The sequence below is a fragment of the Dipodomys merriami genome, unplaced genomic scaffold, assembly GCF_024711535.1.
Source record: "Dipodomys merriami isolate MVZ:Mamm:240054 unplaced genomic scaffold, mDipMer1.0.p SCAF_7, whole genome shotgun sequence".
NCBI classification, from domain to species: domain Eukaryota; kingdom Metazoa; phylum Chordata; class Mammalia; order Rodentia; family Heteromyidae; genus Dipodomys; species Dipodomys merriami.
Window position 1 is genome coordinate 70,925,276 of NW_027206290.1, and position 27,325 is coordinate 70,952,600.

Consider the following 27,325-nt stretch of genomic DNA (forward strand, 5'->3'; position numbering starts at 1 on the left):
TTGACAATGTCACCCTTTCCCCTTTCCTTCACTTACCCCCAATTTAGAATTTTAGATAAAATTGAAAAACAAAAAACAAAAAACCAGCCTGGTACCTGTAATCCTAGTTACCCAGGAGGTAGAGATCGGAGATCCGAGGATCATAGTTGGAAGCAGCCTGGACAGGAAAGTCCATAAGACTCCAGTTAAGTACCAAAAAGCTAGAAGTAGAGCTGTGGCTCAAGTAGTAGAGTGCTAGCCTTGAGCACAGAACTTTAGAGAGAGCACCTAAGTCATGAGTTCAAGCCCTGAGCACAGCACAAATAACTAAATACCACATAGTGGCTTCCTGAGATTTTCTAATATACCTAAGAAGCAAAATTGCACACTCCCAGAGGGGAAGTAGGCATTCTTCGCAAACTGTGCTGTTGGCACTAGGAAAGCTGGACAGAGTGGTCAGTGTTGCTGGGTAGATAAAACAATCTTATCAAGCCAAGTTCTCTGACGCCCATGAAGAGCCAGCCCTATAAACAGGCCCCTCATATAATGGCAACATTAGATGTCCCATTTAACCCTTTTCTGTACATACTGGGCTGACACTCATAGGGAAGACAGCAGCATCAAGCTGATCACCTCCCAGGTCTGGAATTCTCCAGAGCCTCTTCCTCTGAGCTGCTGTGTGAGTAGCTGTCTGCACAGGCCAGCTACTGGCAAAGTCCTGTGCTGCTGATCCAACACGCGGCTATCAACCTTAATGCTTTGATTTCTCTTCTGATTGCAGAGCAACCTGAACATGCATTCTGTGCCCAGCTACCTCACCCAGCCTCCACCTCCTCCTCCACCACCTCCACCTCTACCCCCACCCCCACCCCCTCAGCCTCCACCTCCACCACCCCAGAACCTGGGCCCTCCTGGACGCCCTAACCCTGGAGGGAATGGCGTGGTAGAAGTATACAGTGCCACTGCACCTCTGGCTGGGAGCGGAACAGTGGAGATCCAGGCACTGGGGATGCAGCCCTACCCCCCTCTGGAGGTAAGTAGAGGTAGAAGGGCAGGGCGGGGGTGGGGGGTGGGGTGGGGTAATGGGGAACTAATCATGGTCATCATCACACGAGAACTAGCTGTATGCAAGACACCGTGCTGGGGTGTCCTGGGGAGCAAGACCCCACCCCAGGCCTCGTGGAGTGCCCACCTCATGGGAGAACTTGAATCAAAAATCCTATGTACAGATAGAAAATGTAAACTCTGGGAAGGTAGGAGGAAGCAGAGGTTGTGGCCGAAGTATAACCTAATCTCAGGTAGTAGATCAGTCAGGAATACCTGCCTTTGGGGAGAAGACTGCCCTAAATTATTGGCATAAATATCTCCTATTTCATTAGCTATGTAGCTTGTGTTTATTTGGCATTTATTGACCACTGCTGCCCTTCCTCTACTCACTGCACCTGCTGCTTCAGGTGACCCTCTCAGCAGCCCTATGTGGGAAGTTATACAGAATGGAAACTGATACAGGAATTAAAACTCAATGCTAGCTGGGTGTCACTGGCTCATACCTGAATTCTAGCTACTCAGGAGGCTGAGATCTGAGGATCGCGGTTCAAAGCCAGCCCTGATAGGAATGTCCATGAGACTCTTACCTCCTATTAACCACCAGAAAACTGGAAGTGGCTCCATGGCTCAGGTGGTAGAATGCTTGCTTTGAGCTGAAGAGCTGAGGGACAGCACCCAGGCCCAGAGTTCAAGCCCCACAACCGACCAAAAAAAAAAAAAAAAAAAGCCATAGAGTGCTTGCCTAGCATGCATGAAGCCCTGGGTTTGATTCCTCAGCACTACATAACCAAAAAGCCGGAAGTGGCGCTGTGGCTCAAGTGGTAGAGTGCTAACCTTGAGCAAAAGAAGCTTGGGGATAGTGCCCAGGCCATGAGTTCAAGCCCCAGGACTGTCAAAAAAACAAAAACATAACAATCCCACTTAGGTGGTATGTGGTAGATTCTAGATTTGAACTGAGGCAGCCTGGCTCCAAAAATGCTTGTGGCCCTTGATTCTTGGGGTGGCTGACCAGGTGGAGGGCCTAGGGTAGTGAGGTAGTGACAGATCAGTCAGGACCTGGGTGGGGGGAACTCTCCCATTCCTTCCAGGGCTCTTTGCCTCACAATGTTGTCCTTCTAGGTGCCAAACCAGTGTGTGGAGGCCCCAGTGTACCCCACGCCTCCAGTGTACAGCCCTGGCAAGCAGGGGTTCAAACCAAAAGGACCAAGCCCTGTCGCCCCCATGACCAGCACCACCGGGGGAACAGCGGCCACCTTCGACTCCCCACCCGCGCTGAAGCCCCGACGGGCTAAAGGTGCCGGTGGACTCCCAGAAGGTGGGCCACCTGCCTGCCATGGGCATCTTTTCTTGGCAGTGTCCTGTGCACAGGCTGCGTGGTTCTGGTCTTCCCTTTTATGATGGTTAGGGTTAAGTTTGGAAAATCTCAAATGCTAGAATCTTCAGATTGATAGAATTTTGTTTCTCTCCTGTGTAGAACAAGACCAGAAGCAGGCAATCTGGGGATTGTATGACATGGTCACCAAACTTTCATGTTTCTTTTGTCTTTGTGTTCCTCTGTCCCCAGAGTATGGCTTCATTTATCAGGGTCTCTCATCATCTAAGATGGCTACTGGAGCTACAGTCATCCATTTCATATCCCAGGCAGTAAGAAGCGGGGGAATGGGAAGGGGAAAAGGGTACCTCCCAGCTTCTAGACATTCCATGTGAGATGGAATTTTTGGCAGTACAAGGTCTTGTGCTTATTAGGCAGGTGCTCACTGAGCCACACACCCTCAGCTCTGTATGAGACTTCTACTTGTATCTCACTGGTGAGAATTTAGTCACATGAGCCTGTCTGGTTGCAAAGGAAAATGGGAAATACCTGTTTTCTCCAGGGACTTTGTAGGGGATTTGTGATCAAAGGCAAAAGAAGAGTGGCTACCTGTCAGCAAGTAGCTGTGTTTGTTACTCTTTCAAGACACTGAATGGGGGTAGAGGTGGTATCAGAAGTAGGGGGTGGATGCAGGGGAGAAAGTGGAGAAACTTTCAGGGGCTCCCCAGTGGACACTTTCTTCCTTTCATGGTTGCACATTGACAGCTGTGTGCCAGGCTTCCCATCAGGCACAGGGACATCTGGTGCCTTGGCCCATGCTCTCTTGTCCTGAGTACTCTGTTAAATGGGAGACGCAGACAGGACTAAATATTTATTTATAAGTTGCTGTAGGAAGGAGGTTAATGGAGCACTGTGATTGAGAGTTTCTGAGGTGAGGCTGGAAAACAAGGCTACTTACCCATCTGGGGAAGAGAAGGAAGTAGCTTTTGGGGTATCTGAGGGATGGCATTCCAGACAAGGGAAGCCAGCAGGTGCAAAGGTCCAGAGGTAGGACATGCTTGAATTCTTTCAGGATTAGCAAAGCATCTTCCACAAGGATGGAGGGCATGGTGAAGTGGGCAGGAGTCAGAGGACTCAGTATGCTGATGGTTATCACAGACAGGGTAGGTTTTATCCTGGGGCAGGGAGAGGCTGTGAGGGGCTCAGAGTTTGTCCTGGATTTGTCTCCTGGGCCCTATGAGAAGTTCACTGTGTCTCTTTCTCTGTGCATGTATTTATAAGGCTGTGGATTGTCGGCCCAGGTCCCAGGGTGAAGACAGCCTTAGACACCCTCGCCTCACCTCCCTCTCTTGCTTTGTCTTTCTGCTGCAGGGAAGCCAAAGGCACAGAAGCTCAAATGCTCCTATTGTGACAAGTCTTTCACCAAGAACTTCGACCTGCAGCAGCACATCCGAAGGTGTGCAGGGAGAAGGGAGGGGCTTGTGAGCAGCTCTGGCTGAGGCCATCTGCAGTAGAAACCTGGTCCCTTCTCAAACCCAGCCCATCTGTCCCATGAGGGTCTGCAAGGCCTGTGGTCTAATTGGGCTGGTTTTCCAACTAGATCCAAGCTTTTCTCAGGATCAGGAAAAGGGGCCTGCCTGCTATGACAGGTGGGGGACAGGTGATAAATTTGCAGAAACATGGGCTGCCCCAATTCTGGGCTTATAGAAGGGCTGTCCACCAGCTGGCCCTGCCAGGATGGCTCCAGGAAGTCTTGGGTCACTCATGTATAACTAGAACATCTCTGGTCACAAGAACATGCAGGGAGCCCATCTGGTCCTTGGTGTTCTCACCTGTGACACAGAGAGGCTCACGCAACCAGGGCTGCTCACAGGGTGACTCGTGTTACATGGATGCTTTTAGCAAGTTTCTGACTGTGGCCTGGGAAAGTCTGAAGGATGTAATTAGGTTATTCTCTCTGTCTCTCTCTCTGTCTCTCTCTCTCTCTCTCTTTTTTTTTTTTTTTTGTCAGTCTTGAGCCTTGAACTCTGGGCCTGGGCACTGTCCCTCAGCTCAAGGCTACCACTTGAGCCACAGCGCCACTTCCAATTTTCTAGTGGTTTATTAGAGATAAGAGTCTCATGGACTTTCTTGCCCAGGCTGGCTTTGAACTGAGATCCTCAGATCTCAGCCTCCTGAGTAGCTAGGATTACAGGCGTGAGCCTTGGGGGCAAAGTCGAGCTTGGTGGAGATCCACCAGTCCACAACAGCACTGCCTAGATAGAGCTTTCAATGAAGGTGGTGGTGCTCAGGTTGGTGCTGTCATCAACTGTGACCCAGTGTGGCCACTACCAGCCCTGAGGGATCTTGAGTACTTAGAAGGGGGCTAGTGTTGCTGAAAAATGGATTAATTTATTTTTTTGCTGGACATGTTCTGGTACTTGAGCTTTATAGCTCAAGACTGGTGCTCTACCACTTAAGCTACAGTTATACTTTTAGGTAGTTAATTGGAGATAAAAGTCATACAGACTTTCCTGTCCAGGCAGCTTCTCAAAGCAGTCCTCACATCTGAGTTTACTGAGTAGGTAGGATTAAAGGCTTGGGCTAGTGGCACCTAGCTGAAAAAATGGAATTTTTTTTTTTTTTTTTTTTTTGCCGGTTTTGGAGCTTTAACTTGGGACTTGGACTCTGTCCCTGAGCCTCTCTGTGCTGAAGGCTAATGTTCTACCACTTGAGCCACAGCACTACTTCCAGCTTTTTCTGTTTATGTGGTACTGAGGAATCAAACCCAGAGCCTCATGCTTGCTAAGCAGGCACTGTACCACTGAGCCTCATTCCCAGCCCTGAAAAATGGAATTTTTAATTTAACATTAACCAACTTAAATTTCAATAACCCCTTATAGCTAATATCCATTGTAATAGTGTAGCTCTAGGCCTTAGTAACATTGTTTTATGGGTTGGGATGTAGTTCAGTGGGAAAACACTTGCCTAGCCAGCACAACGCCATGGGTTTGATTCCCAGTATCAAAAACGAAAAGACAGGCTGGGAATGTGGCTTAGTGGTAGAGTGCGTGCCTAGCATGTATGAAGCCCTGGGTTCAATTCCTCAGTACCTTGTAAACAGAAAAAAGCCAGAAGTGGCATTGTGGTTCACAACTGTTCGCCTTTAGCAAAAGAAGCTCAGGGATGGTGCCCAGGCCGAGTTCAAGCCCCAGGCCAGGGTCCCCCCCACCCCCCCCAAAAGAGATGATTATCTGTTTGTGGTGATGATATCTTTTTTTTTTTTTTTTGAGTCATGGGTCCTGAACTCTGGGCCTGAGCACTGTCCCTCAGCTCTTCAGCTCAAGGCTAGCGCCCTACCACTTGAGCCAAAGTGCCACTTTCAGCTTTTTCTGCTTATGTGGTGCTGAGGAATCCAACCCAGGGCCTCATGCATGCAAGATAAGCACTCTACTACTGAGCCACCTTCCCAGCCCTTGATGATACCTTTAATCCAAGAAATTGGGGGTCTGAGGTGGGAGGATCCAGAGTTTGAGGCCAGCCTGGGCTGTCTCAAAGAAATACAAGACAATTTTTAAAAGAATTTATAAGTGGATTGAAGGAGAAGTTAATAATGGTATACATGCTGTATGTGGCAGTCACTAGGATGCTTTTTCATTCAGATGACAATCTCTAGAGGAAATGTGACATCTCAGTGTGATGTGCCCTTGAGAGGGTCAGCCTCTATCATGGGTGATGGGATCAAGAGCCCAGTTTTCCCACCTCTGGTCTGTCGGGCTTGGATATGAGGATACACCCAGTGGCCAGAAGTAGGTCTGGGCCATTGCTAGGCAAGGGTGCTGACAGACTTTGTCCCCACAGCCACACAGGCGAGAAGCCCTTCCAGTGCATTGCGTGTGGCCGGGCCTTCGCACAGAAGTCCAATGTCAAGAAGCACATGCAGACCCACAAGGTGTGGCCCCCAGGGCGCAGTGGTGGCACCGTTTCTCGCAACTCTGTGACTGTACAGGTCATGGCCTTGAACCCCAGCAGGCAAGAGGAGGAGGAAAATGCAGGTGAGTGGAAGTGGGAGAAGCCATGCTCCCCCACATCTCTCTGCAGGGAATGGAACCCAGAGCCTTGTGCAGGCTAGGCAAGTGCTCTGCCACTGAGCTCCACCTCAGCCCCAGCTTCACAGGTTTTATTGCTAACTCTCTCACTCTGGGTAACCTCCTTGACCTCTGGGCTTCAGTCTACTTGATCGAAAAGGTGCTTACATAGTGAGATCCTCATCTTAAAAAAATAATGGCTCATGCCTCTAATCTTAGCTATTTCGGGGGATGAGGTCTGAGAATCTTGGTTTAAAACCAACTCATTCAGACAAATCCTCAAGACTGTTATCTTCAGTTAACCAGCAAAATGCCAGGAGTGGAGGTGTGGCTCAAGTGGTAAAGCATCAGACTTAAGCAGAAAAAGCAAGGGGATGTTCAAAACCCAGTAGGAAGAGGAAGGGGAGGAGAGGAGAAGAAGAGAAGAGAGAAGAGGAAACAGGGTGGAAGGCACAGGATAAAAGGAAGGATGACAAGCCGGGCGCTGGTGGCTCACGCCTGTAATCCTAGCTACTCAGGAGGCTGAGATCTGAGGATCGCGGTTCAAAGCCAGCCCGGGCAGGAGAGACCGTGAGACTCCTATCTCCAATAAACCACCAGAAAACCGGAAGTGGCGCTGTAGCTCAAGTGGTAGAGCGCTCGCCTTGAGCTGAAGAGCTGAGGGACAGTGCCCAGGCCCAGAGTTCAAGCCCCACGACCGACAAAAAAAAAAAAAAAAAAAAAAGGAAGGATGACAAATATGTAATATGTATTATGTAATATACATTGCTCTAATACTATGTCCATGGCAGGCATCACTAATTGGTTTGCTATCTTTGTTTTCCCTGCTGAGCCTGGATCCCAACTCAGAATGGGAGACCATCTCTCCTGTTACTTTCCAGACTCCATTGTGCCTGGACACAATGATCCAACACTCAGGCACTGAGCCATGGCTGCAGAGATGGGGCCTGAGGTCCCTGATATGAGACACAAGGAGGAGCAAGGTGGTGACAAAAGGACAGTGAGGCAAAGGGTTCCAATTAGAAGGAGGCCTGAGGAGGCACCAGTAGTGTAGCTGGTGTTCAGTGAGGACCCACCATGGAGGAGTCTAGCATCCAAGACAAGGCTGGCACTAAAGCCAGAGGCTCTCCCTCCCTCTGGCTCAGACTGTAAATGTGTCAGTATTTTATCTCCTGGACCGGATGTGAGTCCATATCCCACACCAGGCATAGCCAGAACACACAATAGGTGTTCTGTGATCTCCCAGACAGCGTGATTCCTGTCCTGACTCTCCCCATCCCTGCTCACTGACTTCCTCCCTGGCCTGCCTCTCTTCCCAGGTTTGGGCCAGACCCTGTCCAACACACCACAGCCCCAGACCTTGCCGCCAGCAGGTGAGGATGATGCTGACAAGCTGGAGCCCAAGCAGGTGGTCCTCATCGATAGCTCCTACCTGTGCCAGTTCTGCCCCAGCAAGTTCAGCACCTACTTCCAGCTCAAGTCCCACATGACTCAGCACAAGAATGAGCAGGTATGTGGGCATGGGCATAGGGGCCACAACCAGTTAGGCAGGAGCCCAGAGGTGCAAGATCTCTGCTATCTAGAGACAGCAGAAATCATGTCAACCTTTCTACAGTGCTTGTGCCTTTGGCTGGGTTTCTAGTAGCAAGGGCCCATGTCTTGCCTCTTCTGGTGTCTGACTTCAGAGGGTATGGCCTTGTTGTCCACCATGGTCACCTGGCCTGGGACAGTGCTTGCTTTTTCTAGGCAGCCACTCTGGCACAGCTCTAGTCATAAACAAAGGAGCCCAGCAGCCTTTCCTAAAAGCACTGGTCAGAACAGTGCATGAGGTCTGTCATTTAGAGAAGTGCTATTTGGTGCCACACAAAAGCAAACTGGCTTCATGTTGTTTTATTTCTCTCCCTTCAAAGGAAGTTTATAAGTAGACAATGCTAGGCTTGTATAGCAGATCAGACATGTCATCATAGCCCAGGCTTTTAACTTTAGACTCTACGATTCTTAGCTGTAACGGTGAACAATCCTGTAGTGTTGAACAATGGCTGTGATATCTCTGTGTATCATATCTATATGCCAGTCAGGACAAATGCAAAAAGTAGAGGGGATTTCTTCTGGGAAGCTTTCGCTTTTTTTCATTGTAGGAGAGATGTTATCCCAAAAGTCGACCACTTTCCCATCATTTCAAAGCAAGGGGTCGCATGGGTAACATTAGACACAGGGAAACCAATAAGGATGAACTCTTTTTTTTTTTTTTATGGTCTTTTTCATGGGGCTTGAACTCTGGGCCTGGGCTCTATCTCTGAGCTCTTCAGCTTAAGGCAAATGCTTTACCACTTGAGCCACAGCACCACTTTCTGGTGGTTAATTGGAGATAAGAGTCTCATGGACTTTGCTGCCAGGGCTGGTTTTGAGCCAAGATCCTTAGATCTCAGCCTCCTGAGTAGTTAGGATTACAGGTGTGAGCCACTGGTGCCCAGCAGGATGAACTCTTAAGTAGGCATGTTGTCACTCTAAGCAAATTAGGGTTACCTTCATAAGGAAGATATGGTGTATGGTATTATATAAGCACCTGAGGAGTATGTGCTACTTATCAAAGTGTAATCCTCAAAATGCTAAAAACACTTCTCATAGAAAGAAGTGGAGAAGAGTCACAATTTCACTTAACTCACTCAGGAGGGAATGGAAGGATGGCAGAACTGTTCAAAAGCTGATGAAAGCTGGCCACCAGTACCTCACACCTGGGTAGCTCTCAGGAAGCTGAGACATGAAGGATTGTGGCAGCCTGGTATTAAGAAAGATCTGCAAGATTTCATCTCCAAGTAACTAACAAAATGCTGGACTGGAGGCATTGCTCAAGTGGTAGAGCACCAGCTGAGCAAGGAAGCAGAGCAACACCAGCTTGTTTAGTCCTCAGTTCCTACCCCACTACAAAACAAAAACCAAATCCCCAAAACACAGTTACAGCTGATCATTTTTTTCTCCCAATACTGGAGCTTGAACTCAGAGCCTGGACATTGTCCTTAAGCTTTTGTACTCAAGATTTGTGCTCTACCAATGAACCACAGCTTCACTTCTGACTTTTTGGTAATTAACTGGAGATGAGTGTCTCACAGGCTTTCCTGACAGGCTGGCTTTGAATCACAATCCTCAGATTTCAGCTTCCTGAGAAGCTAGGATTAAAGTGTGAGCCATCAGTGCCCAGCCTCTGATTAGTATTTCATAAATCTACATTTAACCTGGTTCCTAATGAGCAGCAAAACTAGCCACTTCTCCCAGAGAGAGAAGAGACTTGAGGCAGGGACTTGAGGCAGGCTGGTTAGATAGAGATTCTCAAAGAGAGGTCCCTGACCATTCCCTGTGAGGAGTGAAGTTTAGCCACCTAGACTTGCTGGGTTACATACCTGAGAGTCTGGATTCCTTCCTTTCCTTTTCTTCTTTTCCCACCATTGCTGGAGGCACGGAAGTACCAAGGGGATGTATAGAGTAGAGAGAACAAGCTCCTGTTTCCAAAAGTCCATTTGATTAGTTCACAGTAGTGAACTAATTAGACAGATATTATGCCAGGCACCATGGCTCACACCTGTAATACTAGCTACTCAAGAGGCTGAAATCTGAGGATTATGGTTTAAAGCCAGCTCTGGGAGACAAATCCAAGGGACTTATCTCTTCTTAACCAGCAAAACGCTGGAAATGCTGGTATGTTTCAAGTGGCAGAGCACCAGCCTTAAGTAAAAAAACCAAGCCCCCGTAGCAGCACAAACAAAACCAAATTAAGACGGGTTCTGGTGGTTCATGCCTGAGGCTGAGATCTGAGGACCATGGTTCAAAGCCAGCCCGGGCAGGAAAGTCTGTGAGACTATCTCCAATTAACCACCAGAAAACTGGAAGTGGCGCTGTAGCTCAAGTGGTAGAGCGCTCTCCTTGAGCTGAAGAGCTGAGGGACAGCGCCCAGGCCCAGAATTCAAGCCCCATGACTGACAAAAAACAAACAAAAAAACAGATAAAACACTTCATCTTAATCAAAGGTCATAAAGTGGTGTGATTTGGGGTTCTGACAACAGAAGCCTACTGCCTCTCATCTGGAATCTCTCTTCTAGGTGTACAAGTGTGTGGTGAAGAGCTGCGCACAGACGTTCCCCAAGCTCGATGCATTTCTGGAACACATCAAGAGCCACCAGGAGGAGCTGAGCTACCGCTGCCACCTTTGTAGCAAGGACTTCCCATCGCTGTACGATCTGGGTGTGCACCAGTACTCACACAGCCTCCTCCCCCAGCACAGCCCCAAGAAAGACAGTGCCGTCTATAAGTAAGCACCACACACCGTCTCCTGGGCAGGTGGGAGCACAGGGTCTGGGGTCTTGATGGCTCTGCTGCTCAGGAACAGTAAGGACAGCTCAGAGGGGGCATCTAGCCTGGCAGGATGGTTCTGCTCATGGGTGTGGGGTGGGGAGAAAAGATCCTGAGTTCAAGCCCCAGGACTGGCAGAAAACAAAGTAGAGACCTCACCTCCCTCATCTCCACCAATAAGGCTGGTGCAGTGATTCACATCCATATGTCAGCTATTCAGGAAGCAAAAATAGGAGGATTGTGGTCCAGACTAATAAACAGGTCTAAACCATGACTCAAGTGTTAGAGTATCTACCTAACACAAGGGCAAAAGTGCAGAGCTCAAAGTATAGAGTTCTTCCAAAAGAGAAAAACAAATACTTTTACACTTCAAGTTATAATATAGACATCTTTGCATTTCTTTTTTCTTTCTTTTTTTTGGTCAGTTGTGGAGCTTGAACTCTGGGCCTAGGCACTGTCCTTGAGCTCTTCAGCTCAAGGCAACCACCCTACCACAGAGCCACAGCACCACTTCTGGTTTTTGGTTTTTGGTTTTGTTTTGTTTTGTTTTTCTGGTGGTTAATTGGAGATAAGAGTCTCATGGAGTTTCCTGCCCGGGCTGGCTTTGAACCACAATCCTCAGATCTCAGCCTCCTGAGTAGCTAGGATTACAGGCGTAAGCCACCAGCACCTGGCATCTGGCTACATCTTTGCATTTCAACCTAAACAGACCTGACTTGTTCTCTCTAGCAGTTCCTTATAGTCCTTTGGTCATGCATATACTGTGATTTATTTAAATCTTTGCTCTTGCTGGATAATTGGATGATTCTAGTTTGTTATTATTATAAACAGGACTATGGGGAACAACTTTGGACATTTATCTGTACCCATGTTCCTAGAAGTGATTTGGCAGGTCAGAGACCCAAAGGAGGTCTAAAAATAATTAGTTATCTTCTTTAAAACTGAATTGTTACCAGGCCCAGAGTTCAAGCCCACGGCCAACAAAAAAAAAAAAAAAAAAAAAAAAAAAAAAACAGAATTGTTACATGCATATAGTGCAAAATTTAAAAACCACATGCGGTGAGTGGGAATTCTTCATCTACCTCCCCTGGTCCCCCATCACAGTCTGTCATGTTCAAAGTAGTTTTGTTTGGTTTTGTGCCAGTCCTGGGCTTGAACTCAGCCTGGGCACTGACCCTGCCCTTTTTTGCTCAAAGCTTTTTTGCTTTACCAGTTAAGCCACAGCTATACTTCCAACTTCTTGAAAGATAAGAATCTCAGGGACTTTCCTGCCTGGACTATCTTTGAATCCAGACCCTCTGACCTCCACCTCCTGAGTAGCTAGTATTATAGGCGGGAGCCACCAGTGCCTGGCCTTTCCCCCACTCCCCTCTTTCTGTACTGGGGTCTGAATTCAGGGCCTTGTCCTAGTATCACCACAGCTCTACCACAGCTCTTAAAACTTCGTTTTAGTGAGACATTGGTCTCTCATGCCTGTAATCCTAGATACTCAGGAGGTTGAAGATCACAATTTCAAGCTAGTCCATGGTTGGGAATGTGGCTTAGTGGTAGAGTGCTTGCCTAGCATGCATAAAGCCCTGGGTTGGATTCCTCAGTACCTCATAAACAGAAAAAGTGGAAGAGAAGCTGTGGCTCAAGTAGTAGAGGGCTAGCCTTAAGCAAAAGAAGCTCAGGACAGTGCTCAGGCCCTGAGTGCAAGCACCAGGACTGGCAAATAAATAAATAATAAAAATAATAAAGTCCAAGCAGAAAAGTCTTCATGTGAGACTGTTTCCAAAATAACCAGCAAAGGAAGTGGCGCTGTAGCTCAAGTGGTAGAGTGCTCGCGTTGAGCTGAAGAGCTGAGGGACAGCTCCCAGGCCCAGAGTTCAAGCCCCACGACTGACCAAAAAAACAACAACAACAACAACAAAAAAAAAAAACCAAAAAACAAAATAACCAGCAAAAAAGCCAGGCTAAAGGTATGGCTCAAGTTGTATTGTGTCAGGTAAGTGAGCAAGCTGAGTGAGTATAAGGGGCTGAGTTCAAGTCCTGGAACCAGCACAAAACAAAATAAGAACTCAGCCAGATGCCAGTGGCTCACAACTGTAATCCTAGCTACTCAAGAGGCTGAGATCTGAGGATCCCTGTTCAAAGCCAGACCGGGCAGGAAATTGAGACTCTTATCTCCAGTTAACCACCAGAAAACCAGAAGTGGCGCTGTGGCTCAAGTAAGTACAGCTTACCTTGAGTTGAAGAGCTCAGGGACAGTGCCCAGGCCCAGAGTTCAAGCCCCACAACAAACAAAACAAAACAAAAAAACCCTCACAACTTTTTATTTTGATGTAATTTCAGACTTCCACAACCCATATTTCCACGATTACTACTGTATTCACAGCTTTGTTAGGTCTTGTCCCTGAGAATAAGGTGTAGCTTTAAATTCATGAGTTTCTCTAAAAACAGGGAGAGCTGCTTACATAAGTACATCTTCTAACCAGACACAGGAAATTAACCTCTGTACTCTTCGTGATCCTTCAGACTTACTGAAAGTTATCCAGTTGTTGTAGTAACATCGTTTATAGGGGCTGGGAAGGTAGCTCAGCGGTAGAGTGCATGCCTTGCAAACATGAGGCCCTGGATTCGATTCCTCAGCACCACATAAACAGAAAAAGCCAGTAGTGGCTCTGTGGTTCCAGTGGTAGAGCGCTAGCCTTGAGCTGAAGAGCTGAGGGACAGCGCCCAGGCCCAGAGTTCAGGTCCCATGACCGGCAAAAAAAACAAACAAACAACAACAAAAAAAAAAACCCCATCGTTTATAGAAACAAACAAAAAAGCTGGGTGCCTGTGGCTCATGCTTGTAACCCTAGCTACTCAGGAGGCTGAGATCTAAGGATTGTGATTCAAAGCCAGCCCAGGCAGGAAAGTCCATGAGACTCTTATCTCTAATTAACCACAGAAAACAGAAGTGGTGCTGTGACTCAAGTGGTAGAGAGCTAGCCTTGAGCTGAAGTGCTCAGGGACACCACCCAGGCCCAGAGTTCAAGCCCCATGACTGACCAAAAAGAAAAAAAGATAATGTTTGTTTTGGGGTCCGGTCGTGGGGCCTGAATTCTGGGCTTGGGTACTGTCCCTCAGCTCTTCAGCTCAAGGCTAGCATTCTACCACTTGAGCCACAGCGCCACTTCTGGCTTTTTTCATTTTGCTTATGTGGTGCTGAGGAATCGAACCCAGGGCCTCATGCATGCAAAGCAAGCGCTCTACCACTGAGCCACCTTTCCAGCCCCAAGGACAATGTTTTCTGTGACCTGAAATGCAGCCCAGAATGGCAATCACATCAGCCTATCACCTCCTGAACGCTGGCAGAGCCCTCATTCTGTCTTTACTTTTTATGACCTTTATATTTATTTTCTCACATTTTTGTAGAGTTGAGGATTAGACCCAAGGCTTCATACATGCTAGGGAATCAGTTCTTCTGTCACAGAGCTTTTTTCTTTCTTTCTTTCTTTCTTTTTGGGGGGGGTCCAGTCATGGGGCCTGAACTCTGGGCCTTGGCGCTGTCCCTCAGCTCTTCAGCTCAAGGCTAGCACTCTACCACTTGAGCCACAGCGCCACTTCCGGCTTTTTTCTTTTTGCTTATGTGGTGCTGAGGAATCGAACCCAGGGCCTTATGCATGCAAGGCAAGCGCTCTACCACTGAGCCACCTTCCCAGCCCTCTTTCTTTCTTTTTTTGTTGGTCCCGGGGCTTGAACTCTGGGCTTGGGCACTGTCCCTCTTCAGCTCAAGGCAACTGCTCTACCCCTTGAGCTATAGCACCACTTCTGGTTTTCTGGTGGTTTATTGGAGAGTTTCATGGACTTTCCTGCCTGGGCTGGCTTTGAACTTCGATCCTCAGATCTCAGCCTCCTGAGTAACTAGGTTTACAGGCGAGAGCCACTGGCACCCAGCTCTTTCTTTATTTTGTTGTGGGGCTTGTGAGCTGTTATCTGTCTGTGTACTTTCTCTGAGCTCTTTTGCTCAAGGCTAGTGCTCTACCACTTTGAGCTGCAGGTCCACTTCCAGTGTTCTGGTAGTTAACTGGAAATAAGAATCTCATAGCTTTTCTTGACTTTGAACCATGATCCTCAGATCTCAGCTTCCTGAGTAGCTAGGTTTATGGGCATGTGCCACCAATGTCCAACTTATTTTCTTTTTTTAATCAGGATCTGACTGTGTAGCTCAGGTTTTCCTTAAATTATCAATCCTCCTGCCTCAGGAGGTTACAGGCACGGACCACCTTGCCCAACATGATATTTTTGAAAAGCATAAAACCATTATCTTATCCATTGTCCCTGTTTGGGTGTGTCTGGTCTAGCCTTGTGATTACATTCAGGACACACACACACACACACACACACACACACACACACACACACACACACACACACACACACACACACACACACACACACACACACACACACACACACACACACACACACACACACACACACACACACACACACACACTTTGGCAGGAACACTAAAGTGTTATCTTGTCCTTTGTGCCTCATATCAGGACCACCTGATGTTCCTTTGTCACATTCTGCCGTTGTTTCCTTGAAGACTACTGAAGGCAGTGCTGAATTTTCCTGGCTTTTGCTAAACTCTGTCCCACATCAATTCACATCTCCTCTGAGCCTGAGGGAGTCTGTCTTCTTGCCTTACCAGCTTGGGAGGTCTGTGCCTTCCTCTTCCTCCCCATCTGGCTGGGACTCCTATGTGGGGGTATCCGTGGGCTTTGAGGGGTCTTCTGGCCCACTGCATGTGTCACCCACTTGGAGTTCCCACAGGACCCACATTCTGTTTTGGGCATGATTTGTCTACATATCTGGACTGTTATAAATGGCTCCAGCCTCTAGCAGAGGTTTCAGAGATGATGAAGTGTGGCCTCTTTTAGTCCATAGTGACTTGTAGCCTGTGAGTACTGTGGCTTTTCTTGGTTTGTAATTTATTTTTTAGTGCTGGGATTTGAACCTAGGACTTCACTCATAATAGGCAGGTGCTATACATACCTCAGATCCTGGCTTCCTAAGCAGCTAAGATTACAGACATGAGCTACTCTGCCCAGCTTTGTGTGTGTGTGTGTGTATGTGTGTGTGTGTGTGCGCACGCGCGCGTGCGTGCGTGCACGTGTGCACGTATGTGTGCACGCCTGCACGCTCACTGAACCCAGGGCCTGGACTCTGAGCTTCTTTTTGCTCACGGCTAGTGCTCTACTATTTGAGCAACAGTTCCACTTTGGGCTCTTTTGGTAGTTAATTGGAGATAAGAATCTCAAAGATGCCAAGCGCTGGTAGCTCACGCCTATAATCCTAGCTATTCAGGAGGCTGAGATCTGAGGATCGCAGTTCAAAGCCAGCCCGGGCAAGAGAGACCGTGAGACCCCTATCTCCAATAAACCACCAGAAAACCGGAAGTGGCGCTGTAGTTCAAGTGGTAGAGCGCTCGCCTTGAGCTGAAAAGCTGAGGGACAGCACCCAGGCCCAGAGTTCAAGCCCCACAACCGACAAAAAAAAAAAAAAAAAAAGAATCTCAAAGACTTTCTTGCCCTGGCTGGCTTCAAACTAAGATCCTCAGATCTCAGCCTCCTGAGTAGCCTCAGATGTGAGTCACTGGCACCTGGCTCTGCCCAGCTTTTAATTAGTTGAGATGTAGCCTCACAAATTTTTGGCCCTTTTTGCTGGTCTCAAACCAAAATCCTTTCAATCTCTGCCTCCTGTGCAGCTAGGTTTATAGGCATGAGCTATTGTAGTCAGGTAGACTTTTATTTGTTTTGTTTGTTATGACATTCCTGGGTCTTGAACTCAGGGCCTAAGTGCTGGCCCTGGGGTTTTTTTCTCAAGGCTAGGGCTCTACTATTTGAGCCACAGCTCCACTCTGGCTTTTTGGTGGTTAACTGGAGGTAAAGAGTTTCATGGACTTTGCTGCCCAGACTGGCTTTGAACAGAATCCTCAGATCTTAGTCTCCTTAGTAGCTAGAATTATAGGTGTGAGCCACTTGCACCTACCCAAGACTTTTGTTTTTTTGGTCATGGGGCTTGAACTCTGGGCTTGGGCGCTGTCCTTGTGCTCTTCAGCTCAAGGCAAGCCTCTACCGCAAGAGCCACAGTGCCACTTCCGATTTTGAGTGGTTTATTGGAGATAAGAGTCTCACAGACTTTCCTGCCCCGGGCTGGCTTTGAACCGTGATCCTCAGATCTCAGCATCCTGAGTAACTAGGATTACAGGCATGAGCTACCAGCACCCGGCCAAGACTTTTATTTTTAAAGACTTCCTCTGGCTGCTGGGGAGAATGGACTACAAAGGGTAAGGACAATGCTGGGAGGCAAGAGAAGAGGGTACTGTACAAGTCCTAGCAAAAAGCAATGGCGGCTCAGACAGAGATGGAGACAGTGACAGTGGAGAAGAGTCAGGTTTGAGAAGGAATTAAATGTAGGATTTTGCTTCCTGCTATGGGTTCTGGGGTAGTGGGAACTGGTTTCCTGTTGGCTACTTGGACTTTCTCAGCATCTTGCTTCCTTCCTACTAAGGTGTGTCAAATGCGTCAACAAATACTCCACTCCGGAGGCCCTGGAGCACCATCTACAGACTGCCACCCACAACTTCCCCTGCCCGCACTGCCAGAAGGTTGGTGTCTTGATGGGATGCCCCTTGCCTCTTGCTCTTCTTGCCTTAGGGCTCTGGGCTGACCTCCCACTTCCCGTTGTTAGGGGTCTCAGTGACTCTGGAAGCCCTCTCTATGCCTAGAAAGTGGTTCTAATTCCAGTGCTTCCATGCTTGTAGTTTATTTGGCCCAGGTCTCCAGATTCAGGTCTGTGGTTGATCAATACAACAATAACTTCGGTTAATCCACAGATGCCCCCTTCTATCCTCCTGGTTTTTCCCTTTATGTGTTGAAGAAACCTGCCACTGACCCTATCATGTTTCAACTTCTTCTTCCTGGTCCTCATTTTCTTCTTTAAAAAAAAACATATATATTGGCTGGGAAGGTGGCTCAGTGGTAGAGTGCTTGCTTTTGCATGCATGAGGCCCTGGGTTCAATTCTTCAGTATTACATAAGCAGAAAAAGCCAGAAGTGGTGCAGTGGCTCAAGTGGTAGAGCTCTAGCCTTGAGCTGAAGAGCTGAGGGACAGCGCCCAGGCCCAGAGTTCAGGCCCCACGACCTGCAAAAATAAATAAATAAACAAACAAACAAATATATATATATAATTTAATTGTTATTATTAAAGTGATGTACAGAGAGGGATTTACCATTTTGTAAGTCAGGTAATGAGTACATTTCTTTTTTGGACAATGTCACCCCTTCCTTTGCTTTTCCAAGTTTCTCCTTCCCATCCCTGCCCATGAGTTACAAAGTTCATTTTTCCATATAGTGCATACTGCATAGCATTCTTGCATTTGTTCATCCTTTCTCCCTCTCTTTCTGTACCCCCTTTTGCCCTACCCCCCCAAAAAAAGCAAAACTAAACACCCTACACAATTCTACCACCAAAAGCCCATGTTTACATTTCCTGGAATTTGTTTCAATAAATACAATTGTAAATGTTCAGAGAAGTTATACCTTTGGGCCCCTCTCCTGAAGGTATTCTCCTTTAGTCTGTGTGTGAGTGCTTGGAGTCCTGTATAGATTATGTCCAGTTATATTTTAGATCTCTGCTCCTCATTTTCTAACAACCATACATGGCAGATTTTCCAGGACAGCCCTGGCTTTACTTGGCCTCATTCTAGATGTTTCCAATTCGATAGCCTAACTTTAGGCTTTGGAATTTAAAAGTGCCATGGATTGTGTAAGAAGCATATGCCAATTACTGTTTTGAGCATTTTACCTCAGATGGTCCTACAGGAAGGTTCTAAGGGAAGAGACACATAGGTCTGTGCCCTTGATCAGGTCTCTATTCCAAGGGAATGATTAAAATGAATACATGACTGAATGAATAAATGAATGAGTAAATACCTACCCTGTGCCTGTGCTGGAGAGAGTTTAGCTCCTGTGTTTTCTGGCTCTTCGTTATCTTCCATTCATCTACTTAGTTCTTATTTTAAAAATCTATTCTCACCAGGTGCTTGTGGCTCATGCCTGTAATCTTAACTACTCAGGAGGCTGAGATCTAAGGATTGCAGTTTGAAGGCAGTGTGTGTGTGTATGTGTGTGTGTGTCTATTCTTTCTAACTAACCAGCAAAAAGCCAGAAGTAGAAGTGTAGCTCAAGTGGTAGAGTGCCAACCTAGAGTGGAAAAAAAAAGTGAGCCCATGAGGTCTTGAGTTCAAGCCTCAGTATCTGCACACAAAGTAACAATAATAATCCATTCCTTTACGTGTCAGGCATTTGACCTATACCCTGAAGAATGGCAGCCCTCCTCTGCCCTAGGGTTCCCCTGAAAACAAATTACTGTAGTTCCATGGATCGAATGCTGACTTAATGTTGGGGTGAGAGTTCAAAGACAGAATTTGCTTTGTTCAGCGTAGCCACAAGAATCAGGGAATGCCTCACAGAGGCAAAGACACGGGGGATGGGTCTTGAAGGACAGATAGGAGTTTGTGAGAGGAAGCCCTTTTGAGTAGAAAGAATGGCCTGGCCAAAGTGCAGACTGGGGGTGCTTTGGGTGGGCTCATGAGTACTGATTGCTGCTAGGTCTGACCCCATGGGCTGAAGGGGAGTGGTCTTTATAGGGGCTAGAAATGGGCTGCAAGGGAAGGGAGGCTGGAAAGGAAGGCTGGTGCAGCAGACTGGAAGACAACTTTTCTCTCCTCCAGGTGTTTCCTTGTGAACGCTACCTGCGGCGTCACCTCCCCACCCACGGCAGCGGGGGCAGGTTCAAATGCCAGGTGTGCAAGAAGTTCTTCCGGCGGGAACACTACCTCAAACTGCATGCTCACATTCACTCAGGTGAGCAGCACCTGCCTGTCCCTGCCTCTCTCACACCTTCCTCTGTTCCCTCCCCATCTGCCCTCCCCCACTCCTGATCCCTCCTTTCCCCTTCATCACTCCTGTCCATCTGGCCCACACCCACCTGACCCATCAGCACTAGAGGTTCCCCCAGTGGCTGGTAGGAAGACTCCTGCCCTAAATAGATAGCAGGGCCCCCAGGGCAGGGCACTGCTCTTACTGCAGAATTCCCACCCAATCCTGGACAAAACTCTGTCTCCTTGGACACAGTGGAGATATTGCCATTTTCTTTTCTTTTAATCTTTGGAATTGTTTTTACTGGTTGAAAGACTTTGGCCATGGCTGTTGTAGTCTAGCCTTAGCCTGGCCTGCTCTAGGCTATTTTCATTCCCAGCATGACACACAAGGAATTTTTTTTATTAACTTTTTTCCTAGATGTTGAACTTAGGGCCTTGGAGCTGTCCCTGAGGCTTTTGTTCAAGGCCAGCACTCTACCACTTGAGCTACAGCTCCATCACTTACAATGCTTTGGTGGTTAATTGGAAATAAAAGTTTCGTGGAAGCCAGGTGCCAGTGGCTCACGCCTGTAATCCTAGCTACTCAGGAGGCTGAGATCTGAGGATCACGGTTCAAAGCCAGACCGTGCAGGAAAGTCCGTAAGACTTTTTTTTTTTTTTTTGTTGGCCGTGGGGCTTGAACTCTGGTCCTGGGCGCTGTCCCTCAGCTCTTCAGCTCAAGGCGAGCGCTCTACCACTTGAGCTACAGCGCCACTTCTGGTTTTCTGGTGGTTTATTGGAGATAGGAGTCTCACGGTCTCTCCTGCCCGGGCTGGCTTTGAACCGCAATCCTCAGATCTCAGCCTCCTGAGTAGCTAGGATTACAGGCGTGAGCCACCAGCGCCCGGCTAACAGGTTCAGATTTTTTTTTTTTTTGGGTCCGGTCATGAGGCCTGAACTCTGGGCCTGGGCGCTGTCCCTCAGCTCTTCAGCTCAAGGCTAGCACTCTACCACTTGAGCCACAGCGCCACTTCCGGCTTTTTTCTTTTTGCTTATGTGGTGCTGAGGAATCGAACCCAGGGCCTCAGGCATGCAAGGCAAGTGCTCTACCACTGAGCCACCTTCCCAGCCCGAAAGTCCGTAAGACTCTTATCTCCAATAAACCACTCAGAAAACTGGAAGTGATGCTGCGGCTCAAGTGGTAGAGTGCTAGCCTTGAGCTGAAGAGCTGAGGGACAGTGCCCAGGCCCAGAGTTCACGCCCCACGACTGACAAAACAAAAAACAAAAAAACCTTTTAAGTCAGGCACCAGTGGCTCATGCCTATAATCCTAGCTACTCAGGAGGCTGAGAACTGAAGATCATGATTTGAAACCAGCCTGGGCAGGAAAATCTATGAGACTCTTATCTCCAGCTACTCTGAAAAAGCTGGAAGTTTCACTGTGGTTCAAATGGTAGAGCCCTAGCCTTGAGCACAAAGGGTCTCAGGGACAGTGCCCAGGCCCTGAGTTCAAGCCCCAGGATTGGCAACAACAACCAAAAAAAGGTATTTTTATATTGCAACTCAGAAAATACATATATGCACATAGGATATATTAAAACAAAGTATAGCCAAGTGCCAGTGGCTTATACCTATAACCATCTGTCTGGAGTCAGGACCCCTAACAAAAAGGGGTCTCTCCTCAGCCACAGGGCCAGATTTTTCCAGACCAGGGAGCCCAGAGTGACCTCAATCTTTCCAAAGACTGCAGAGAGCATTCTATCGGGAGGATCAGAATTCCCATAAGCAACAGGGTTGGCATTTTTCAGAAGGCTTTTCTGCTTGGACTAGCTTCAAACCTTAACCTCTTCAGGATATCCTCCTGAGTAGCTAGGATTAAGGCATTAACCACTAATGCCCATCTTAGTTTTTACCTCTTGGTTTCTTGCCAAAACTTTGACAAGGCATGACCTCTCTACCCTGTGCTGGACCCTGTTCTGATGCTGTGCTACTCAGGCTACATCTTAGACTGGTGTTCAATTCCTCTCTCTCTCTCTTTGGTTGGTCATAGAGCTTGAACTCTGGGCCTGGGCAATGTCCCTCAGCTCTTCAGCTCAAGGCTAGCACTCTACCACTTGAACCACAGCACCACTTCCAGTTTTCTGGTGGTTTACTAGAGATAAGAATTTCACAATCTTTCCTGCCCAGGCTAGCTCTGAACAACTCCTCTCTTCTATGCAGCATAGCCACTTACTGCCAAGGGCTGCCTGTTCTACTTGCCCTGCTCAGCCTATCTTCAGCCACCTGCCTAGTGGAACTAGCCACGCCTGTCCCCACCTCTCCCTCCCTCAGTTCTCAGGCCATTAGTCACATCCTGTCCCTCTGCTCAGATCCTCTGGTGGCTTGTCATTGGGCTGAGTAAAAGCAGAAGTCTTTACTTCAGTCTCCCAGACCCTGCAGTCAGCTGGCTGCGCCATGGACCTCACCTCACCCTGCCTCATTCTCCCCAAACATTCTCCCTGACCTCCCTGGCTCCCACACTGGCTTCCAGCCTTTGAACTTGCTTTCCTTCTCCCTGGGGCTCTTGCCCAGATTTCCACTTGTTCTGCTTTCTACTGCCTCAGTTCCCTCCCTAAAATAGCCCCTTGGGCCTGGTACCCATAGCTCATGCCTGTAATGCTAGCTACTCTAAAGGCTGAGATCTGAGGATCTTGGTTCAAAGCCAGCTGGGGCAGGAGAGTCTGTGAGACTTATATCTAATTAACCACCAGAAAACGAAGGAGAGCTGTGGCACAAGTGGTAGAGCACTAGCCTTGAGTAAAAACACTAAGAGGTAATGCCCTGAGTTCAAGCCCTAATACCAGTCCAAAAAAAAAAAAAAATAGCCCCTTGGGTTCAGTGTCAGTACCTGTGGGCCCAGACACTTGGGAGATTGAGGCAGGAGAATCACTTAAGCCCAGGAGTTCAAGGCCAGCCTTGGCAGCATAGTGGCACATCTTAAATGAGCCAGAAGTTGGGGGTATAGCATGCGTGAGGCCCTCGGTTACCTCCCCAGCAACATACACACAAAAAGAAAAGCCAGCTATGACAGCAAACATACTTGGGAGGCAGAAGCAGGAGTGTTCAAGAACCTCTGGGCCACATAACTAGACCCTATCTTCAAAATTAAAAAAAAAAAAAAAGCAAGCTCTTTCCTCTCTCTCTGACAAAACAGTGGCACAGGTACTGGTGGCTCATGCCTGTAATCCTAGCTAATTAAGAGGCTGAGCTCTGAGGGCTTTGGTTCAAAGCCAGCTGGGGCAGGAAAGTCCATGACACTTATCTCCAATTAACCACCAGAAAACTGGAAGTGGAGGTGTGGCTTTAACTGGTAGAACGCTAGCCTTGAACAAAAGAGCTCAGATACAGTGTTCAGGCCCTGAGTTCAAGCCCTACAGCCAACAAAACAAAACAACCAAGTGGCAAGGAATGACAGAGAGAAAAGCTGCTCCCCAAATTCAGAATCCTTATCTGGAACCTTCTCTCCTCACCTGTCTCTATAGGCGAGAAGCCTTACAAATGCTCTGTGTGTGAGTCTGCGTTCAACCGCAAGGACAAGCTGAAGAGACACATGCTGATCCATGAGCCCTTCAAGAAATACAAATGCCCCTTCTCGTGAGTAGGACCGTCACCCAGTAAGGGTCACCACCTGGGAGCACTGGACCAGAGGGGGTAGCCCTGAGGGTGAAGGCCTCTCCCTTTCTCCTGTTGAGCTCTGCCTGCCTCACTCTCGCCCTGCTCCCTTCCTGGGACAAGAGCTGGTTGTGGGACTGGCTAGGGGTCCCAAGGTTGCTGAGCCCCTGAGACTGGTACTTGGGATTCCAGGACTCACACAGGCTGCAGTAAGGAGTTCAACCGCCCAGACAAGCTGAAGGCACACATCCTGTCACACTCAGGTAAGAGCGGGATGAGAGCTTCCTCTGCCACCTGCCCTAGGACAGGCTGGCCCAGAGGAAGGGCTGAAGCCATGGCCTGCTATGTCCAGCCAGTTGGCTTCGCTTGGGTGGGTTGGAGGGAAGGCCTGTGTGCTGCCCTGGCCTGACCATGAAGTGTGTTACCCAGCATGGCAGGGGGAGGGATTAGGTGAGTCCAGTCATGACTGGGCAGGTACTTGGCAGGATATACTGGGGTTTCCCAGGCCCTTCTTGGCACACTGAGGTTCTGAGACAGATACTTCTTTGTCCCAGGGGCTGTCTTGCTCCCTGCTGGACACTTAGCAGCATTCCAGATTCTACCCTCCAGGTGTCAGAACCACCCTCCCCCTGGGGTGACAACCCAGAACACCTCTAGGCAAAGTCCCCTGTGAGGAAGGGGTAAAGTCGCCCTGTTTGAGAACCTGTGTTCTAAAAGAAACAATCAAGGGTCAGTGCAAGCTGGAAAACTAGACTTGGATTCAGGGCTTCTGTTTGAGTCTTGGGGCTGCCTCATTCCTACTGGGTGACTGGGCTCAGGGGAGCCCCTGCCTCTCCTCTGAGTCCTCAACCCATGGAGGCCAAGAGGGCAAAGGCTTGTGTGAAGGAGCCTGGCAGGGTGGGGGGTGGACTGGCTTGACTGGTTCATGGAGGGACTGACCCCCATGGGCATCAGGCAGGCCCTCCCTCCCCTGCCCTCCTGGGGAAGCTGAGCATCTAGTGAGGAAGACGGGACAGACAAAGGCTGGAGAGGACCAAGGTGGCGGTAGAGAAGGAACAGGGCTGGAATTGGGAGAGGGAGTGGACCCATTCAGGCAGAGGAAATGGCAGGTGTGCAGGCCAAGGGGCAGGAGTCTGCTTGGTGCAGTGGAGGAGGCTGGGGGGCGGTGGGGAGGTCCGGGCGGGGGAAGGCAGGGCCAGCCCAGCTCAGGGCGCCTAGGGAGACTGCGGTTGTCCTGGGCAGGGCACGGTGTCTCTCACGCCCCCCCCGCCCGCCCCGCGCCCCCCAGGCATGAAACTCCACAAATGCCCGCTGTGCAGCAAGTCCTTCAGCCGCCGGGCCCACCTCGCCGAGCACCAGCGCGCCCACACCGGCAACTACAAGTTCCGCTGCGCCGGCTGTGCCAAGGGCTTCTCCCGCCACAAGTACCTCAAAGACCATCGCTGCCGCCTGGGCCCCCCGAAGGACAAGGACCTGCAGAGCCGGCGGCCCCCGCGGAGGAGGGCGGCCCCCCGCGGCAGCGGCAGCGGCAGCGGCGGGCACAAAGCGGGGACCCCGCTGGCCGAGCCGCTGGGACTCCAGGGGCTGAAGGCCGCAGGGCCCGGGCCAGGGCCGGGCGCCGGAGCCGGGGCAGGCCCGGGGCCCGGGCCGGCGCCCGAGGCCCAGCAGGAGCAGGAGCAGGACGCCGTGCTGTCCATCGTGGTGGGCGGCGCGGTGGGCGCGGACCCCGAGCTCGTGGTGCCCGCGCATCCCGACGGCCTGGGCTCCAACCTTGCGCTGGCCGAGCTGCAGGCGGGGCCCGAGGGCCCGTGCGCCATGCTCGCCGTGCCCGTCTACATCCAGGCCTCCGAGTGAGCCGCGCGGCGGTGGGTGCCCACGGGTGAGGCGGGCCCGGGCCTCGGGCCTTCGACGGGAAATGCCGCGTGCCCGGCAGTCCTGGGGGCTGGGCAGCGCCGCCCGCCCGGCGGACTCCGGGCAGAGCAATGGCCAGAGCTGGCCCAAGCCTGAGCAGCCCCGAGCCTGGCTGGGCTAGGCTGGTGGTTGGATCCCACAGGGAAGAAGTCAGGCTGGTCCCCGGCCACCCCTCCTCCAGGCTGCCTGGGACGGCCTTTAGTCAGGCCGCTCTGCAGAACACTGGATGAGGTCAGAGTTGTTATCAGTTGCACCTTTCCCTTATGGGTTTTCATAGGGTCCCCAGACAACTGAGGAAGGGAGGCTTCCGGGAAGCCTTCAGCATGGTGGGTAAAGTCCACCTGTGACCTAGACCTAGCTTCAAATCCAAGAGTTGCCACACACTCACTGTGTGACATCAGCCAAGTCACGTCACTTCTCTGAGCCCCATCTTCCTCATCCATACGGTGGGGTTTTATGTGATAGTTCCTCATCCTAGGCCTGTCTTGGGGATTCAGAATGATGAAATAAATGTACAAAGGGGTTGGTAAAGTACCCTGGACCTGAAAAGTGCTCAATAAATGTTTTGGGCTGTCCCTTGAGTGCTCAAGGCAAGCACGCTACCACTTGAGCCACAGCACCACTTCCATCAATAAATGGTTTTTTTTTTTAATGTTTTATTATCTTTAAGTTGTTAAGTATCATTTAACAAAGCAGTTTATAAATATATCACATCTTGATTAGTGTCATCCCCTTCAACATTCTCACCCCCCTTCTTCAACACATTCCTTGCCTTACTTTTCTTAACTGTGTGGTATATACAATTAGTTTTTTGTCTTCTCTGCCCAAGCTTTGAACTGTGATCCTCAGATCTCAGCCTCCTGAGTTGCTAAGATGACAGGCTTGAGTCACCTGTGTCGGGCTACAATGAAATCTTGACTGCATTCTCTGTCCTTCCCCACTTCATTCATCTATCCCTCTCTCCTTGGTCCCATACCTCCTTGCATGGACCCCATTCCTGGTGCTTATTTTGTTGGGCTTTGACCAAGCCTTTCTAAAAAAAAAATTATACACTTTGAGCTCTCCATAGAATCTGTTGTACTCCAGTTAGTTCTTTTGTAACCACTTGCCTACTACCCAAAGTGCTTACTTACCATTTTATAGGTACATTCTAGCTACCACAGGTGAGGGAAACCATGCAAACCTTTTGTTTCTCTGCGTCTGTCTTACTTCACTTAATAAAATTTTTTCCAAGTCCTTCCATTTCTTTACAAATGATACAGTGTCATTTTTTTCTAATAAGTAAAACCACATTTTCTTTCATTCACTGTTGATGGGAATGTAAGCTTGTCCAACCACTCTGGAAAACAGTATGGAGGTTCCTCAAAAAAATAAACATAGAGCTATACTAGGACCTAGCAATTCCATTCCTGGGCATTTATCCAATAGAACACAAACCAGGTTACAGTAAAGCCACCAGCACAACCATGTTCACTGCTGTACTGTGCACCAGAGCCAAGATGTGGAATCGGCCCAAATGCCCCTCAATGAATGAATAGATGAAAGAATATTTTTTTTTTCTCGGTAGTGGAGCCTGAACTCTGGGCCTGGGCACTGTCCCTCAGCTCTTCAGCTAAAAGCTAGCACTCCACCCCTTGAGGCACAGCACCACTTCCGGCTTTTTCTGCTTATGTGGTGCTGAGGAATTGAACCCAGGGCCTCATGCATGCGAGGCAAGCCCTCTACCACTGAGCCACCTTCCCAGCCCCAGATGAAGGAATTTTATTTCCTTTTTTTTATCAGTTGTGGGCCTTGAACTTAGGGCCTGGGTGCTGTCCCTTTGCTTTTTTGCTCAAGGCTAGTGCTCTACCACTTAGAACCACAGTGCCACTTCCAGTTTTCTGATGATTAATTGGAGGTAGTCTCACAGAATTTCCTGCTCAGGCTGGCTTTGAACTATGATCCTCAAATCTCAACCTCCTGAATAGCTACGATTACAGGCATGAGCTACCCTTACCTGGCTCAGTGTGTGTGTGTGTGTGTGTGTGTGTGTGTGTGTGTCCTGATAGCTCCTTTCTTAGCCTCTGGGTGACAGCACTAAAGCATGGGGGCTGAAGCATCCTGTGGTCCTAA

General features: G+C 49.1%; 1 protein-coding gene across 2 annotated transcripts in view; it reads left to right on the forward strand.

Moving 5' to 3' along the window:
* Znf341 (zinc finger protein 341) overlaps positions 1-26,459 on the forward strand; it is a 46,640-nt gene extending 20,181 nt beyond the window's left edge. For both annotated transcript variants that reach the window (XM_070007077.1, XM_070007078.1), the window contains exons 5-15: positions 761-1,012; positions 2,146-2,341; positions 3,710-3,794; positions 6,179-6,372; positions 7,725-7,915; positions 10,500-10,708; positions 17,299-17,395; positions 19,523-19,655; positions 23,173-23,284; positions 23,495-23,565; positions 24,591-26,459. In XM_070007077.1, coding sequence (XP_069863178.1) covers positions 761-1,012; positions 2,146-2,341; positions 3,710-3,794; positions 6,179-6,372; positions 7,725-7,915; positions 10,500-10,708; positions 17,299-17,395; positions 19,523-19,655; positions 23,173-23,284; positions 23,495-23,565; positions 24,591-25,156 — 2,106 coding nt within the window. In that variant the 3' untranslated portion in view covers positions 25,157-26,459. The remainder of the gene's footprint in view (positions 1-760; positions 1,013-2,145; positions 2,342-3,709; positions 3,795-6,178; positions 6,373-7,724; positions 7,916-10,499; positions 10,709-17,298; positions 17,396-19,522; positions 19,656-23,172; positions 23,285-23,494; positions 23,566-24,590) is intronic.
* Positions 26,460-27,325: the final 866 nt, after the last annotated feature.